Below are 15,511 nucleotides of genomic sequence, written 5' to 3'. Positions count from 1 at the left end.
GCCTGGTATGGAGGGCATTAGCTATGAGGAGCGGTTGAATAAACTCGGTTTGTTCTCACTGGAATGACGGAGGTTGAGGGGCGACCTGATAGAGGTCTACAAAATTATGAGGGGCATAGACAGAGTGGATAGTCAGAGGCTTTTCCCCAGGATAGAGGGGTCAATTACTAGGGGGCATAGGTTTAAGGTGCGAGGGGCAAGGTTTAGAGTAGATGTACGAGGCAAGTTTTTTACACAGAGGGTAGAGGGTGCCTGGAACTCGCTGCCGGAGGAGGTGGTGGAAGCAGGGACGATAGTGACATTTAAGGGGCATGTTGACAAATACATGAATAGGATGGGAATAGAGGGATACGGACCTAGGAAGTGTAGAAGATCCTAGTTTAGACGGGCAGCATGGTCGGTATGGGCTTGGAGGGCCGACAGCCCTGTTCCTGTGCTGTACTTTTCTTTGTTCTATAGGTTAAAGGTGAGAGGGGAGAGATACAAAAGGGTCCAGAGGAGCAAGTTTTTCACACAGAGTGTAATGTCTGGAACGAGCTGCCAAAGGCAGTGGTAGAGGCAGTGGGTACAATTTTGTCTTTTAAAAAGCATTTAGACATTTATATGGGAATGTTGGGTATAGAGGGATTATGGGCCAATTTCGGGCAATTGGGACTAGCTTAGTGATAGAAACTGGGCGGCATGGACAGGTTGGGCCGAAGGGCCTGTTTCTGTGCTGTAAACCTCTATGACTCTCAGTAAAGAGTGGTCTCGATTGCAACCCCAGAGATGATGGGCTGAATTCTCCGCACCCCAAATTCGCGTTCGGCGAGAATCCGGTTTCCTGCATGAAATCGGGATCGGCACCGATTCTGCGCCCCCCCCCCCAAAAAGCGTCGTGCTCGGGCAGTATGCCGCGCCTATTATCCTACACCTCAGGCCATCGCCTGAGACCCACCCCGCTATTCTCCGTCCCCGACCGGCCGAATTCCCGACGGCGTGGACCTGTGTGACTCAGTCCGGGGGGGGGGGCTCATTCGGGACTGGGGGCTATGTGTTCAGGCGGTCTGGATCGGGTGAGCGACCGATCAGTGGCACTATTTCGGAGGTCCACGCCATGGAGCACGGCGTGACCTCTGACCCGGAAGTGCGGGGGGCCGTATCGGCAGCTGGCGCTGCGAGGTCCACGACAGCTGCCCGCCAGCCCCCAGCAAGACGGTGAATCTGTGGCCTACTGACGCCAGTTTTCCTGCCGTAAAAGACCACCGTTGTCACGACGGCGTGGGGGCATCGTCCCAAACACAGAGAATCCAGCCCCTTGTGACTTCCGAGGGACGAGCTTGAAGGGGTGGTGATAATGGTACCTCCTCCTTCCACTTTCTCCGCATGTGATGTGTGTGTGCGACATCTGAAGACTGGACGTCAAAGAAGGAGGATCCACAACATTTAAAAATATGTTTATTTAAAAAAAATTAAATTCCTGATACGTGATTTAAAGTTGTGGCTCACTGCAAGTTTGAGGACAATTTCTGAAAAAGGTATCAAACATTTTGTTCCTGTAAATCCTGATCAAAATACAAGGCCTCTTTACGTACAACGTCAGACATAAGAATTAAAAAATATTTTGTTAAAAATCTCCAAGTCGACAAGTATTTCCCTTTTTAAAATAAATTAATGAAAAACATATAAAGCCAAGTACATCATGTTCCCAGCCTTGTTCTAATGTTTTTTTTCTTGACACATAGCTCTGACAGCTGGGAGTACAGTATGCCCTGGGAAAAAGCGTCAATTGTGTCACTGTGGTTGCACAGGGGCTAAATCGCTGGCTTTGAAAGCAGACCAACAGCACGGTTCAATTCCCGTACCAGCCTCCCCGAACAGGCGCCGGAATGTGGCGACTCGGGGCTTTTCACAGTAACTTCATTTGAAGCCTACTTGTGACAATAAGCGATTTTCATTTCATTTCACATGTGGTGTCACTTCTGCTTAATCATTCCTCGAGCAGCTGAAAGACTCCAGGCTTTAGCGTCAACGTAAATCCATCCAGTGCCGTGTCGCAGTGGTCGAGAATCCCAGACTTCCATTCCATCCAGCTCCCCCCTGCTCCAGTGGTTCTTCAGTGCAGCCTGCATCCTCTCCATTGAGAATCCCACTTGGCTTCAAACAACTACTCCATGCTTAGTGTCAGAATGCAAGAGGCCACATTGTCCCCGCTGCTAATTCTGTCACAAACGGTTAACCGCAACATCCTTTGTGGTAAGTATACAAAAACCATACAGGCCAAAGCAGCTTCGAGTTAGGTGAAGGGTGTGTGGCGATTGGTCTCGGTAGGTTTGGCAAGTGGGGCAGGCAGTGTGCACAGGCACAGCCGAATTTTGCCGTGCCCATTGGGAACCACAGGTTTATTGACCCTCCGAATCACATTTTAATTTGATGTTTTTTAAGGTTCTGTTTAGCACAGGGCTAAATCGCTGGCTTTGAAAGCAGACCGACAGGCCAGCAGCACGGTTCAATTCCCGTACCAGCCTCCCCGAACAGGCGCCAGAATGTGGCGACTAGGGGCTTTTCACAGTAACTTCATTTGAAGCCTACTTGTGACAATATGCGATATTCATTTTCAGAGGGCAACACGCTGGTGAAAGTCCATGTTGGCACAGCAGCGCCAACTCCCTGAGTGATTTGTAACGGGCACTACTACTCACTATTGGCTCCCACGGGAATAGCACTTGGTTGAGCCATCAGGGGAACCCCAGCCCAGAATGGGGGATAGGAAAGCAAATGAGCTTAAAAGACAGCAATTCCTAAAGGGAAGGTTGCACACCTAGATAATGTTTTAAGGGTGTAAGCGGCCTTTTATTCATTAAAAATTAGATCTTACAACTGAACATACTTTGCTGGAATACTTTGTCGGAGGGTACCCCATGAGTGAATTCTCAGAGATTGACGACCACACGCACACGGTGGCAAAGGGGTCAGCCCGTCTTCCTCGTTGCGGCCACAAGAAGCGACACCTCAGGACGGAATCTAACCATTCTCAACAGAGCCAGCAGTTCAGGGATTTCTGTCTCTGGCATTTTGGCAACACTGCAGGGGTGCCAGGTGCGAATTGGTTGTTTAAAAAAGAAGAAATTCCAATTAAGGGGCAATTTAGCGTGGCCAATCCACCTACCCTGCACATCTTTGGGGTTGTGGGGGCGAAACCCACGCAGACACGGGGTGAGTGTACAGACTCCACACGGACAGTGACCCGGGGCCGTGATCGAACCCGGGTCCTCGGCGCCGTGAGGCAGCAGCGCGAACCCCGTGCCGCCACTTGCACCAGCTTTTCACCGCATTGAGCTGTGACTTAGTACAGGACAAGGTTGCTTCAGACAGTCTGTACCCTTCAGGAGCTGATCCGTTCAGAGAGTGTGAGGTGTCCGCATCTGCGTAGATGTCCAACGAGTGTAACGGTGGGTCACCTCCAAAGGCCAGGCCGATTTCTCCGACAATCCATGCGTCAATGTGCCGCCTTCCAACATGGCAAACTGTGGCACGGTATCCTTTGGTGATGAGAATGAATGAGGCTACATTTCACACTGGGCAGACGCCGACGTGATAAAGGCCCAAGGTTTTTTTCCCCGCTTTCTTACGAGAGAAGCGGAGCAACTTGGCCACAAACGACACGGTTTCTCGTGTCTGGATCCTGAACAACGATGATATTTCACTGCCACATTAGCCGTTACGAACAAATCTGGATGTTGGGGTGAGCAGTGTCGGTCCATTTTATACTGTCTCCATTTAACCGTAAATCGGTTTGAGAAGTCTCATTATCAAAAAGTGTTAAATATACATGCAATTTAAAAACTGTACTTCCCAAGGACATTGCAGGGAGCATTTTTCTTCTGCACTGTGCCCCATACGTTACGGCGATGTCTATTACTCCAGCTATTCGCCAGTTGTCTACTGCCTTAACAGGGAGCATCCGAGGGCCTTGGCGAGGCAACGTCTCGATTAGTGTTAAGATGGAGGGCGCTTTCTTGTGCTTTTGGAGACTTTCCTCCCCAGGGACCAGAATTCAGCGAGAGGATTCACCGTGCACCCTGATCGGCCAGAAGATGCTACAACACATCATCCAGCCCCCCCCCCCCCCCCCCCCCCCCCCCGCAGCCTTCAAGCAGAGTGCAAACCCATTGGCGTGACACGTTAAACACCATGACGCCTACTCCTGCATCTGGAAGGAAAGAGATAGGAAAAGGTACACCTCGGGCTAACGTCGACAGAGCCGTCCAGGGGTGCATGGGAACACTTCGGGTGGCAGAGGTTTAGAACTCTCTTCCCCACATGGCAACCGACGGTCAATCAATTGCCAATTTTAAACCTGAGATTGATAAAACATTTTTGCAAACGGAAGGTAGCAAGGGACGCGGGGGGGGGGGGCGAAGGTGTTTCTATGGAGTTACGGTCGCAGATCGCCCGCGATCGGGCTGGATAACGGGGCAAGGGCGGATGGATCCCGTGGCACCAAACTGCCCACCATAACGGCTGGGCATGAGAACAATGAACCGGGAATCAACACTCGCTAGCCCCCCCCCCCCCAGCAGTGGCATTGGCGAATCACCCGTCGTCGCTCATTCGCCTCCGCCCGTAAGGGGGCCCACCGCACCACTCATCGGCCTTGCCCCCCCCCCCGCGATAAATCGCCCCTCAGGTCGGAGTGGAATCCTCACGGGAACGTTGCGGCTTCGCCAGCTGGTGAAAGGTATTTGGGATCGATCCCGGCCTAACAAGATGGAGCAACGAGCCAGAAAGTAGGGCTGCTTCCTCCCCCCCTATTTAAGCATGTAGTGTTTTCCTCCCAGCTTATTCAACGTGTATGAGATCGAGCTCTTAGCGGGCTCATCTTGCAAACGTGGCAGTGATCAGCAAACAGCAGCATGAATGGGGTAGCCTCCTGATTCCCTTTTAAGTCCAGTCACCTTTCTTCAAGGAGAGGGAACCGCCTGGGCATTTCAACCCCTCTGACCGCCTGGGATTAAAAGAAAGGCACTCAGCGAGAGCCGAGAGTAGCCCTCTCTGCTGATTTTCTTTTTTTTTTTGCTCGCAGCAGAGGACTTCTTTGTTCCTGGGGGCAAAAAATAAACCAGTCACAAACCAAGTCTACAGAAACTAACCTTCTCGTGAATTCGAAAACCATATACTCCAAACTTGCTTCTATTAAATGTCGCCCGCTAAAATGTCACTTGACAAAAATAAGTGATTAAGTTGGGGGGGCAAATGTGCACCTCTGGACTGGTGCATCTACGAGGCCAGCTTGTCTCGCTGTCTGCTTCCTCCAGCCCGGACGTCACGCCCAGTTCATGACTCCAAGTGCCCGCAATCCATTCAGTTGATAGTTGAGATGATCGGCACTCCGAGTAGTTTGGAAGGGACTGTGCCACCCCCCTCCCCCTCCCCCCCTCTTGTTTTTGTTTTTTGGTAAATTAGGTCTCAAACTCGCAACCGGGTTTTACCACGGAAAAGAGCTGGCGAGCCGGTCAATCCGGAGATCAGTACCGCCTGGAGGTCATCGGGACAAATGCAAGACTGCCAAATTTCAAATGGCCGTCGCAGGAGAAAAAGGGGGCTGACTGGTTGGCAGGTTGACTCTTGATTGGCCGAGATGTTGCCAATGGCGAAAGCAACGGGGAACCACAGGCTCACCGCCACATTTGGCGTTTCTGCATTGGTCCTGGTGAGTGCGCAATGAAAAACTTCGACAGCATGTTGCTCGCTTGACAACAATGTTCAAATTCTGTCCAAGTTTTGGGGGGGGGGGGGTGATTCAAAATTAAAAAGGAGGGCGACAGACACGGCGAATAATCCAAATCAATTCAGACCTCGGGTGTAACTCTGGGGAGGGGGGAGCGGTTGCAGGGGAGACACCATTTTCGCAGCAGCTCCAGTTAAATCATGGCGATGCTCTCCGGGTTACTGTTCAGGTGCGTGGACGCGCTGCCCCCCGGGGATTTTGACGGCTTGCTCTTCCCGCGCCTCAGAATGGCCAGCACGGTCTCGTTGGTGATGGAGGCGAAATCAAAGGAGAAGGTCCCGTAGAAAACCAGAACGTCGACGGTGAAAATCCACTCGCAGACAGCGGCGGCGTGTTGGAACAGCGAGCTCTCGTGGATAAAGAAGACGCCACCTGAGGACAGCTTGTTAAGGAAATCGCTCGCGAGGAAGTTAGGTTCGTCCAAGATGGCGCCGGAGCGTGGCTCAGCTCAGCTGAGCTCTCCCAAACAGAACCTCTTTTTGCATCTCTTATAATCGTACTATTTTCTTTTCATGTACTAAAGGATCTGTTTGAGCTGCTCGCAGGAAAATACTTTTCTCTGTGCCTCGGTACACGTTGTCACGTGAGCGTACCTTTAAGAAATGGGTGTATAAGAAAGGCACCTTTAAGAAATGGGTGCTTATCAGTGATGTCAGAGTGTGGGTGGAGCTGGGCTGTCTCTGGCAGCTTTTTACTTTCGTTTTAGGCTGTTTGCTGCAGGGTGTGTTGTAGTTTCGTTTTCAGAGCTGGATAGCTGCAGTCACAGCCAGAAGGTGTACTAGAGTCTCTCTCTGTAATCTAAAGACTGTAAATCGATCCTGGTGATTTAAAACTAATAACTGTAGTGACTTTAACCTGATGTGCTTCTGGTAAAAGGTGTTTTAAGTCTTATGGATGTTAAAAGGACAGCTTAAGGATTACTTAGTGTTGTATTCTTTGGGGGTTGTATTTGAATTGATGGTTGCTAAGATGTTCACTGTATGTTTTAAAAAGGTTAACTTAAGTTCATAGAATAAACATTGTTTTGCTTTAAAAAATACTTTTCCATTTCTGCTGTCCCACCCCTGTAGAGTGGGCCGTGTGCTCCCCCTACCACAATCTAGTAAAAGTTGTGGGTCAGGTGAACTCCATGATACACTTTGGGGTTCTCTAAACCCTGGCCCATAACAACGTGACAATAAATCCAAGCGAATACAAGGAACATACATAGTCATCGTTAGGCTCCTGTCATAGTCATAGAATTTACAGTGAAGAAGGAGGCCATTCGGCCCATTGAGTCTGCACCGGCTACTGGAAAGATCACCCCACACTTCCATCCGTAACCCAGTAACCCCACCCAATCTTTTTTGGACACTAAGGGGTAATTTATCATGGCCAATCCACCTAACCGGCGCACCTTTGGACTGTGGGAGGAAACCGGAGCGCCCGGAGGAAACCCACGCAGACACGGGGAGGACGTGCAGACTCCGCACAGGCAGTGACCTAAGCCGTGGAGCTGTGAAGCAACTGTGCTAACCACCGTGCTGCCTTCAGTTCTACCTCCCCAGAAGGGCACAGTTCCACAGGCATCAACACTCCTTCTGTATGTGACTCAAAGGGCCCATCTTTATGTTGCCGTCTAGACATCGAATATCAGCAGACTGCGTGACCTAACCAGCGTTTTGTACAGCCCCCTGATAACCTCCCTGCTCTTATATTCTATTCCTCGGCTAATAAAGGCAAGTATCCCATCTGCCTTACAAGTTTCATATTCGGTCCGTTGGCCACGAGCTTCGTCAAAGAGGTAGCGTTGACGCAGTCTTCAAAGGAAGCGGTGAGGAATTCCGGAGTTTGGGGTGCGGGCAACTGAAGGAGAAACTGTGGCGCGATTAAAACTGGGGGTGCTCAAAATCCAGAATTGGGGCGCAGGTATCTCGGAGGGGTGTGGGGAGGGGGGCTAGAGGAGATTGGAGAAAATGGGGGGGGGGGGGGGGGGGGCGGACCTGGAGGGATTTAAAAACAGGAATGAGAATTTTAAAATTGTGTAATGGAGTCTGCGGAGGCCAGGGTGATTGCCTGAAGAGGACTTTAGTGCGGTAATGGCAAGTAGGTAGGGTTAAACCTCTGGTTTCAGGAGGCAGAACGGGAAGGGAATTGAATGTGAAAAGCCAGCCAGCAAGGCATTTGCATAGTCCAGTCTGGAGGGGACAACGGCTAGCGGTAAAATTCGGGGGTAGCAAAGAGTGAAGCGAGATCTCACTGACTGCCCCTTTCTGACCTCCCACAGCTTCAATCCCCATGCAGAGCATCATTGAGGAGATAACCACTCACACGTAGATAATCTTGTTCTTTGTTCGTTTTAAAGATCACCCGTTATCGGACTCCATGCTTGCTGTCATGATATACAGACATGCAGATAATGATATACAGACAGGCAGCTAGTGAACACAGAGAACAGGACATGACCAATGAGCAGGCAGGACACTCAAAGAACAAAGAAATGTACAGCACAGGAACAGGCCCTTCGGCCCTCCAAGCCCGTGCCGACCATGCTGCCCGTCTAAACTACAATTTTCTACACTTCCGGGGTCCGTATCCCTCTATTCCCATCCTATTCATGTATTTGTCAAGATGCCCCTTAAATGTCACTATCGTCCCTGCTTCCACCACCTCCTCCGGTAGCGATTTCCAGGCACCCTCTACGTGAAAAACTTGCCTCGTACATCTACTCTAAACCTTGCCCCTCTCACCTTAAACCTATGCCCCCTAGTAATTGACCCCTCTACCCTGGGGAAAAGCCTCTGGACTATCCACTCTGTCTATGCCCCTCATAATTTTGTAGACCTCTATCAGGTCTCCCCTCAACCTCCGTCGTTCCAGTGAGAACAAACCGAGTTTATTCAACCGCTCCTCATAGCTAATGCCCTCCACACCAGGCAACATTCTGGTAAATCTCTTCTGCACCCTCTCTAAAGCCTCCACATCCTTCTGGTAGTGTGGCGACCAGAATTGAACACTATACTCCAAGTGTGGCCTAACTAAGGTTCTATACAGCTGCAACATGACTTGCCAATTCTTATACTCAATGCCCCGGCCAATGAAGGCAAGCATGCCGTATGCCTTCTTGACTACCTTCTCCACCTGTGTTGCCCCTTTCAATGACCTGTGGACCTGTACTCCTAGATCTCTTTGACTTTCAATACTCTTGAGGGTTCTACCATTCACTGTATATTCCCTACCTGCATTAGACCTTCCAAAATGCATTACCTCACATTTGTCCGGATTAAACTCCATCTGCCATCTCTCCGCCCAAGTCTCCAAACAATCTAAATCCTGCTGTATCCTCCGACAGTCCTCATCGCTATCCGCAATTCCACCAACCTTTGTGTCGTCTGCAAACTTACTAATCAGACCAGTTACATTTTCCTCCAAATCATTTATATATACTACAAAGAGCAAAGGTCCCAGCACTGACCCCTGTGGAACACCACTGGTCACAGCCCTCCAATGAGAAAAGCATCCTTCCATTGCTACTCTCTGCCTTCTATGGCCTAGCCAGTTCTGTATCCACCTTGCCAGCTCACCCCTGATCCCGTGTGACTTCACCTTTTGTACTAGTCTACCATGAGGGACCTTGTCAAAGGCCTTACTGAAGTCCATATCGACAACATCCACTGCCCTACCTGCATCAATCATCTTAGTGACCTCCTCGAAAAACTCTATCAAGTTAGTGAGACACGACCTCCCCTTCACAAAACCGTGCTGCCTCTCACTAATACGTTCATTTGCTTCCAAATGGGAGTAGATCCTGTCTCGAAGAATTCTCTCCAGTAATTTCCCTACCACTGAAGTAAGGCTCACCGGCCTGTAGTTCCCGGGATTATCCTTGCTACCCTTCTTAAACAGAGGAACAACATTGGCTATTCTCCAGTCCTCCGGGACATCCCCTGAAGACAGCGAGGATCCAAAGATTTCTGTCAAGGCCTCAGCAATTTCCCCTCCAGCCTCCTTCAGTATTCTGGGGTAGATCCCATCAGGCCCTGGGGACTTATCTACCTTAATATTTTTTAAGACACCCAACACCTCGTCTTTTTGGATCTCAATGTGACCCAGGCTATCTACACACCCTTCTCCAGACTCAACATCTACCAATTTCTTCTCTTTGGTGAATACTGATGCAAAGTATTCATTTAGTACCTCGCCCATTTCCTCTGGCTCCACACATAGATTCCCTTGCCTATCCTTCAGTGGGCCAACCCTTTCCCTGGCTACCCTCTTGCTTTTTATGTACGTGTAAAAAGCCTTGGGATTTTCCTTAACCCTATTTGCCAATGACTTTTCATGACCCCTTCTAGCCCTCCTGACTCCTTGCTTAAGTTCCTTCCTACTTTCCTTATATTCCACGCAGGCTTCGTCTGTTCCCAGCCTTTTAGCCCTGACAAATGCCTCCTTTTTCTTTTTGACGAGGCCTACAATATCTCTCGTCATCCAAGGTTCCCGAAAATTGCCGTATTTATCCTTCTTCCTCACAGGAACATGCCGGTCCTGAATTCCTTTCAACTGATACTTGAAAGCCTCCCACATGTCAGATGTTGATTTGCCCTCAAACATCCGCCCCCAATCTATGTTCTTCAGTTCCCGCCTAATATTGTTATAATTAGCCTTCCCCCAATTTAGCACATTCATCCTAGGACCACTCTTATCCTTGTCCACCAATACTTTAAAACTTACTGAATTGTGGTCACTGTTACCGAAATGCTCCCCTACTGAAACATCTACCACCTGGCCGGGCTCATTCCCCAATACCAGGTCCAGTACCGCCCCTTCCCTAGTTGGACTGTCTACATATTGTTTTAAGAAGCCCTCCTGGATGCTCCTTACAAACTCCGCCCCGTCTAAGCCCCTGGCACTAAGTGAGTCTTAGTCAATATTGGGGAAGTTGAAGTCTCCCATCACCACAACCCTGTTGTTTTTACTCTTTTCCAAAATCTGTCTACCTATCTGCTCCTCTATCTCCCGCTGGCTGTTGGGAGGCCTGTAGTAAACCCCCAACACTGTGACTGCACCCTTCTTATTCCTGATCTCTACCCATATAGCCTCACTGCCCTCTGAGGTGTCCTCTCGAAGTACAGCTGTGATATTCTCCCGAACCAGTAGCGCAACTCCGCCTCCCCTTTTACATCCCCTTCTATCCCGCCTGAAATATCTAAATCCTGGAACGTTTAGCTGCCAATCCTGCCCTTCCCTCAACCAGGTCTCTGTAATGGCAACAACATCATAGTTCCAAGTACTAATCCAAGCTCTAAGTTCATCTGCCTTACCCGTAATACTTCTTGCATTAAAACATATGCACTTCAGGCCACCAGACCCGCTGTATTCAGCAACTTCTCCCTGTCTGCTCTGCCTCAGAGCCACACTGTCCCTCTTCCCGAGTTCTCCCTCAATGCTCTCACCTTCTGACCTATTGCTCCCGTGCCCACCCCCCTGCCATACTAGTTTAAACCCTCCCGTGTGACACTCAGGGGTGGTATCTCACTATAAAAGGCACGAGGCACTCACACTCCGCCTCTTTCCACTGATGAACATCTACAGAGTGAGCCAGGGTGTATGTACAGTATCACACCTCCAGCACGTGGCTAAGAGCTAGTCTGGTTCAGTCAGACAGAGTAACCACACTTAGGTTAGCAGAGAGTCGAACTCATAGAGAACTGTGCTAACTGTGCTCCTGGTTCAATAAATCAGATTGAACTAACTTCAAGGTCTGGAGTATCTTTTGGTTAAAGCTGCATCCAGTTGCAGCCGGTGTTACCCCAGAGTACATAACACAACACTTGCTACTAAATTATCAAATACATTCCAAGTAAAAAAGAAACTACAGTGGTTACCGCTGCTGCCTCACGGCGCCGAGGACCCGGGTTCGAATCCCGGCCCCGGGGTCACTGTCCGTGTGGAGTTTGCACATTCTCCCCGTGTCTGCGTGGGTCTCACCCCCACAACCCAAAGATGTGCAGGGTAAATTGCCCCTTAATTGGGGAAAAAAAAAATTGGGTCCTCTAAAATTGTACAAAAACAAAAGAAACTGGAATAGGCGGACAAATGGGAAAGAAAAGCTTGCTGCGTATACTGGATGGAAAGTGGGAAGATACTCAATGACCTTCAACAGCAAGAACCACAATTGTGATTTAATTTACTAACCAGCAACAGGAAGCTACCTGCCCCCACTTTGCACAGTTGCCATAGTAACAAATAGACCTCTTGTGGTTCAATGGGCCGGTTTGTGAATAGAAGTTAAGATTTATTGGTGGGCTGAATGCAGATTAATAATTCAGGCTGTACAACCAGCCCAACGACAGTCATCACGTTCCCAAACTTAGGATTGAAACATCCAGGCTAAACGCTAAACACTCTTCCTCCCTGAATACTCTCGATGCCAGCCTCAGACTGGCTGCAATGGCTCCAGCTCCCAATATATTCCTTCCCGGTACCTTAAATCTGTAATACACCCCCCTCCCCCATCCCTCGTTCCTCACCCGGGGTGTCTGTCACTAATGTATTGGACATCGTTTGTTGTGGCTGTCGAGGCCATTTTGGGATTGGCAGTCCCTTTCGCAACTAGCACAGATGAACAACTTTGGTCCACGGTCGGCGGATGTTCTTTCCCCTCCATCTGCTCATTTATTTTGTACTCTGCTTGCCACATCACACCAGGACTGCCTGACTTCAGGAAGCAAAGTACTGTACACACCCCTGTCTGCATCAACGGGGCCGAGGTGGAGATGGTTAGCAGCTTCTAATTCCTAGAGGTGCACATCTCCAAAAATCTGTCCTGGTCCACCCATGTCGACGCTACCGCCAAGAAAGCACAACAGCGCCTATACTTCCTCAGGAAACTAAGGAAATTCGGCATGTCCACATTAACCCTTACCAACTTTTACAGATACACCATAGAAAGCATCCTATCGGGCTGCATCACAGCCTGCTATGGCAACTGCTCGGCCCAGGACTGCAAGAAACTACAGAGAGTCGTGAACACCGCCCAGTCCATCACACGAACCTGCCTCCCATCCATTGACTCCATCTACACCCCCCCGCTGCCTGGGGAAAGCGGGCAGCATAATCAAAGACCCCTCCCACCCGGCTTACTCACTCTTCCAACTTCTTCCATCGGGCAGGAGATACAGAAGTCTGAGAACCCGCACGAACAGACTCAAAAACAGCTTCTTCCCCGCTGTCACCAGACTCCTGAATGAGTCTCTTATGGACTGACCTCATTAACACTACACCCTGTATGCTTCACCCAATGTCGGTGCTTCTGTAGTTACATTGTATATGTTGTGTTGCCCTATTATGTATTTTATTTTCTTTCCTTTTCTTTCCATGTACTTAATTATCTGTTGAGCTGCTCACAGAAAAATATGTTTCACCGTACCTCGGTACACGTGACAATAGATAAATCAAATCCAAAAACAGCAGACTCCGATGACAGTCCACGCAAAGTCTTGCTTGCGGACATCTTTGGTGGATTGGCTATGCTAAATTGCCCTTAGTGTCCAAAATTGCCCCTAGTGTTGGATGGGGTTAGGGTGGAGGTGTGCGGTCGGGAAGGGTGCTCTTTCCAAGAGTCGGTGCAGTCTCGATGGGCCGAATGGCCTCCTTCTGCACTGTAAATTCTACGAATCTATGAATCTTTGTGTCGCAGATGCGAGCGACTATGTTGGGTCTCATGCTGATAACACACCTTTCAGCTCATGTTACTGAAACGTCAAGAGCGGACTCGAGGGGGCAAACACGCTAGAGATCCCTGTTCCCTGGGTGTACTTCCACATTCGGCGCTCTGTCCTGCCAAGAGAGGCCCAATATTTGTCTGAGGTGGAGGAGGAGCCTCTTTTCTGGACTTGCAACGGTTGTCTCTGCCTCATTGCTGTGAAGGACGATGCTGAACACACCAAAAACACTTTTCCGTTAGCTTGCTGTTGGCCCGCACTTGGCCATACAATAAACGACAAAACTCTCAGGAATATAGAAAGTCAGAGAGATCTGGGCGTGCAGGCCCACAGGTCTTTGAAGGTGGCAACACAAGTGGACAAGGTACTCAAGAAAGCACACGGAATGCTCGCCTTCATTGGACGGGGCAGCGAGTATAAAAACTGGCAACTCGTGCTGCAGTTGTGAATAACCTTGGTACGGCCGCACTTGGAATATTGCGCGGAATTCTGGTCGCCACACCACCAGGAGGCTGTGGAGGCTTTGGAGAGGGTGCAGAGGAGGTTTACCAGGATGTTGCCTGGTCTGGAGGGTGTTAGCTATGTGGAGAGGCTGAATAGACTCGGACTGTTTTCATTAGAAAGATAGAGGTTGAGGGGTGACCCGTTAGAGGTCTACAAGATTATGAGGGGCATGGATAGAGTGGATGGGCAGGCACTCTTTCCCAGGGTGGAGGGGTCACTCACCAGGGGGCATAGGTTTAAGGTCGGTGGGGCAAAGTTTAGAGGAGATGTGCGAGGCAGGTTTTTTACGCAGAGGGTGGTGAGTGCCTGGAACGCGTTGCCAGGGGAGGTTGTGGGAGCAGATACATTAACGGCGTTCAAAAGGCATCTTGACAAACACATGGATAGGACGGGTATAGAGGGATACGGCACGAGGAGGTGCTGAGGGTTTTGGCCAAGAGTGGTATCATGACCGGTACAGGCTTGGAGGGCCAAAGGGCCTGTTCCTGTGCTGCATTGTTCTTTGTTCACTCAGCTTTGACAAGCCTGGTGCTGAATTTGGCATCGAGGGATGGAGTGCTGGTAATCGTTAATCTAAGGTATGTGAAGCGGTCAGCGACCCCCAGAATTAGGTCATCAGTGTCCATGCCTTCCTCACATGTGAAGCTGGGGGTTCCCGATGCACAAAACACATATTAACCATTACTGGCCGTGACGCTACTCTAAGAACAGTTGATCTAGGTTTTCTCTGTGATTTTCACAGGCCAGATTGCATCTTTGTAGCACCTTTTAAGTCAATAAATCCCAAGGCACTTGACAGGAATGTCATCAAACAGGCCGCCTCGTACATGCCTGAAAGCTGAGGTAAAGAGGTGAGTTTTTAAAAATGGAGAAAGGCAATGTGCATCACTTGTAGCCATCCCCAACATTAAAAGACAAGTAATGATTGAAACTAATGTTTCTCTCAGGAAGCGTCTGCTACATGTATCACCGATACGTGGTCAGGGTGCCAATTTTTTAATCTGTGGGCTTTTAAATGCTTGTGTGCCTCATCGCCTTGTGGTTACCATCAGATGGAGGGGGAGTCAACATCACCTGCGCCAAGACGCCAGTCCTGAGGAACATTCCAAAATGGCCAGAGGCTCGGCGTCCTGAGGTGACTTCAACGGCAAGTGTTGGGGGCAGGCAGCGGTTCACAACGTGCTTCAGTCGTCATGGGGCGGGGGCTACAACCAACGCTAATGGACAACGCCTTCTTGAGCTTGGCGCCCAGAATGGTCTTCCAGGGGTGACATTGCCGCAAAGGATCATGGTCCCGCCCCGGGTTTGGGCAAGAGCGTCAACAGGAGAAGGTGCAGCCTCAAAAATTCCACAACTCCTCACCTAGCAACGGGCCAATGACGCCGAATGCCAGCGCTTCACACACTGTCGCGAGAATGACTGCTGCCGACCAAAGGTTTCCCAGGGAGCGCCGGGGCGGGCAGCCGCCACCCCCCCCACCCCCCCCCTATGAAGCATCAAAAGCATCATTCGGGGGCAGCACGGTGTCGCAGTG

At 50.0% G+C, this 15,511-nt stretch overlaps 1 protein-coding gene across 1 annotated transcript in view; it reads right to left on the bottom strand.

Annotated features, from left to right (window-relative positions):
* Positions 1 to 1,420: 1,420 nt before the first annotated feature.
* Positions 1,421 to 15,511, bottom strand: part of LOC140397010 (transmembrane protein 150A-like) — a 50,086-nt gene continuing 35,995 nt past the window's right edge. The window contains exon 7 of the mRNA XM_072486040.1: positions 1,421 to 6,142. Within this exon, the coding sequence (XP_072342141.1) occupies positions 5,904 to 6,142 (239 nt within the window). The 3' untranslated portion in view covers positions 1,421 to 5,903. The remainder of the gene's footprint in view (positions 6,143 to 15,511) is intronic.

The sequence above is a fragment of the Scyliorhinus torazame genome, chromosome 20, assembly GCF_047496885.1.
Source record: "Scyliorhinus torazame isolate Kashiwa2021f chromosome 20, sScyTor2.1, whole genome shotgun sequence".
NCBI lineage: Eukaryota > Metazoa > Chordata > Chondrichthyes > Carcharhiniformes > Scyliorhinidae > Scyliorhinus > Scyliorhinus torazame.
The sequence above is the reverse complement of the archived record's forward strand: the minus strand, read 5'-3'. Positions and strand labels throughout refer to the sequence as shown.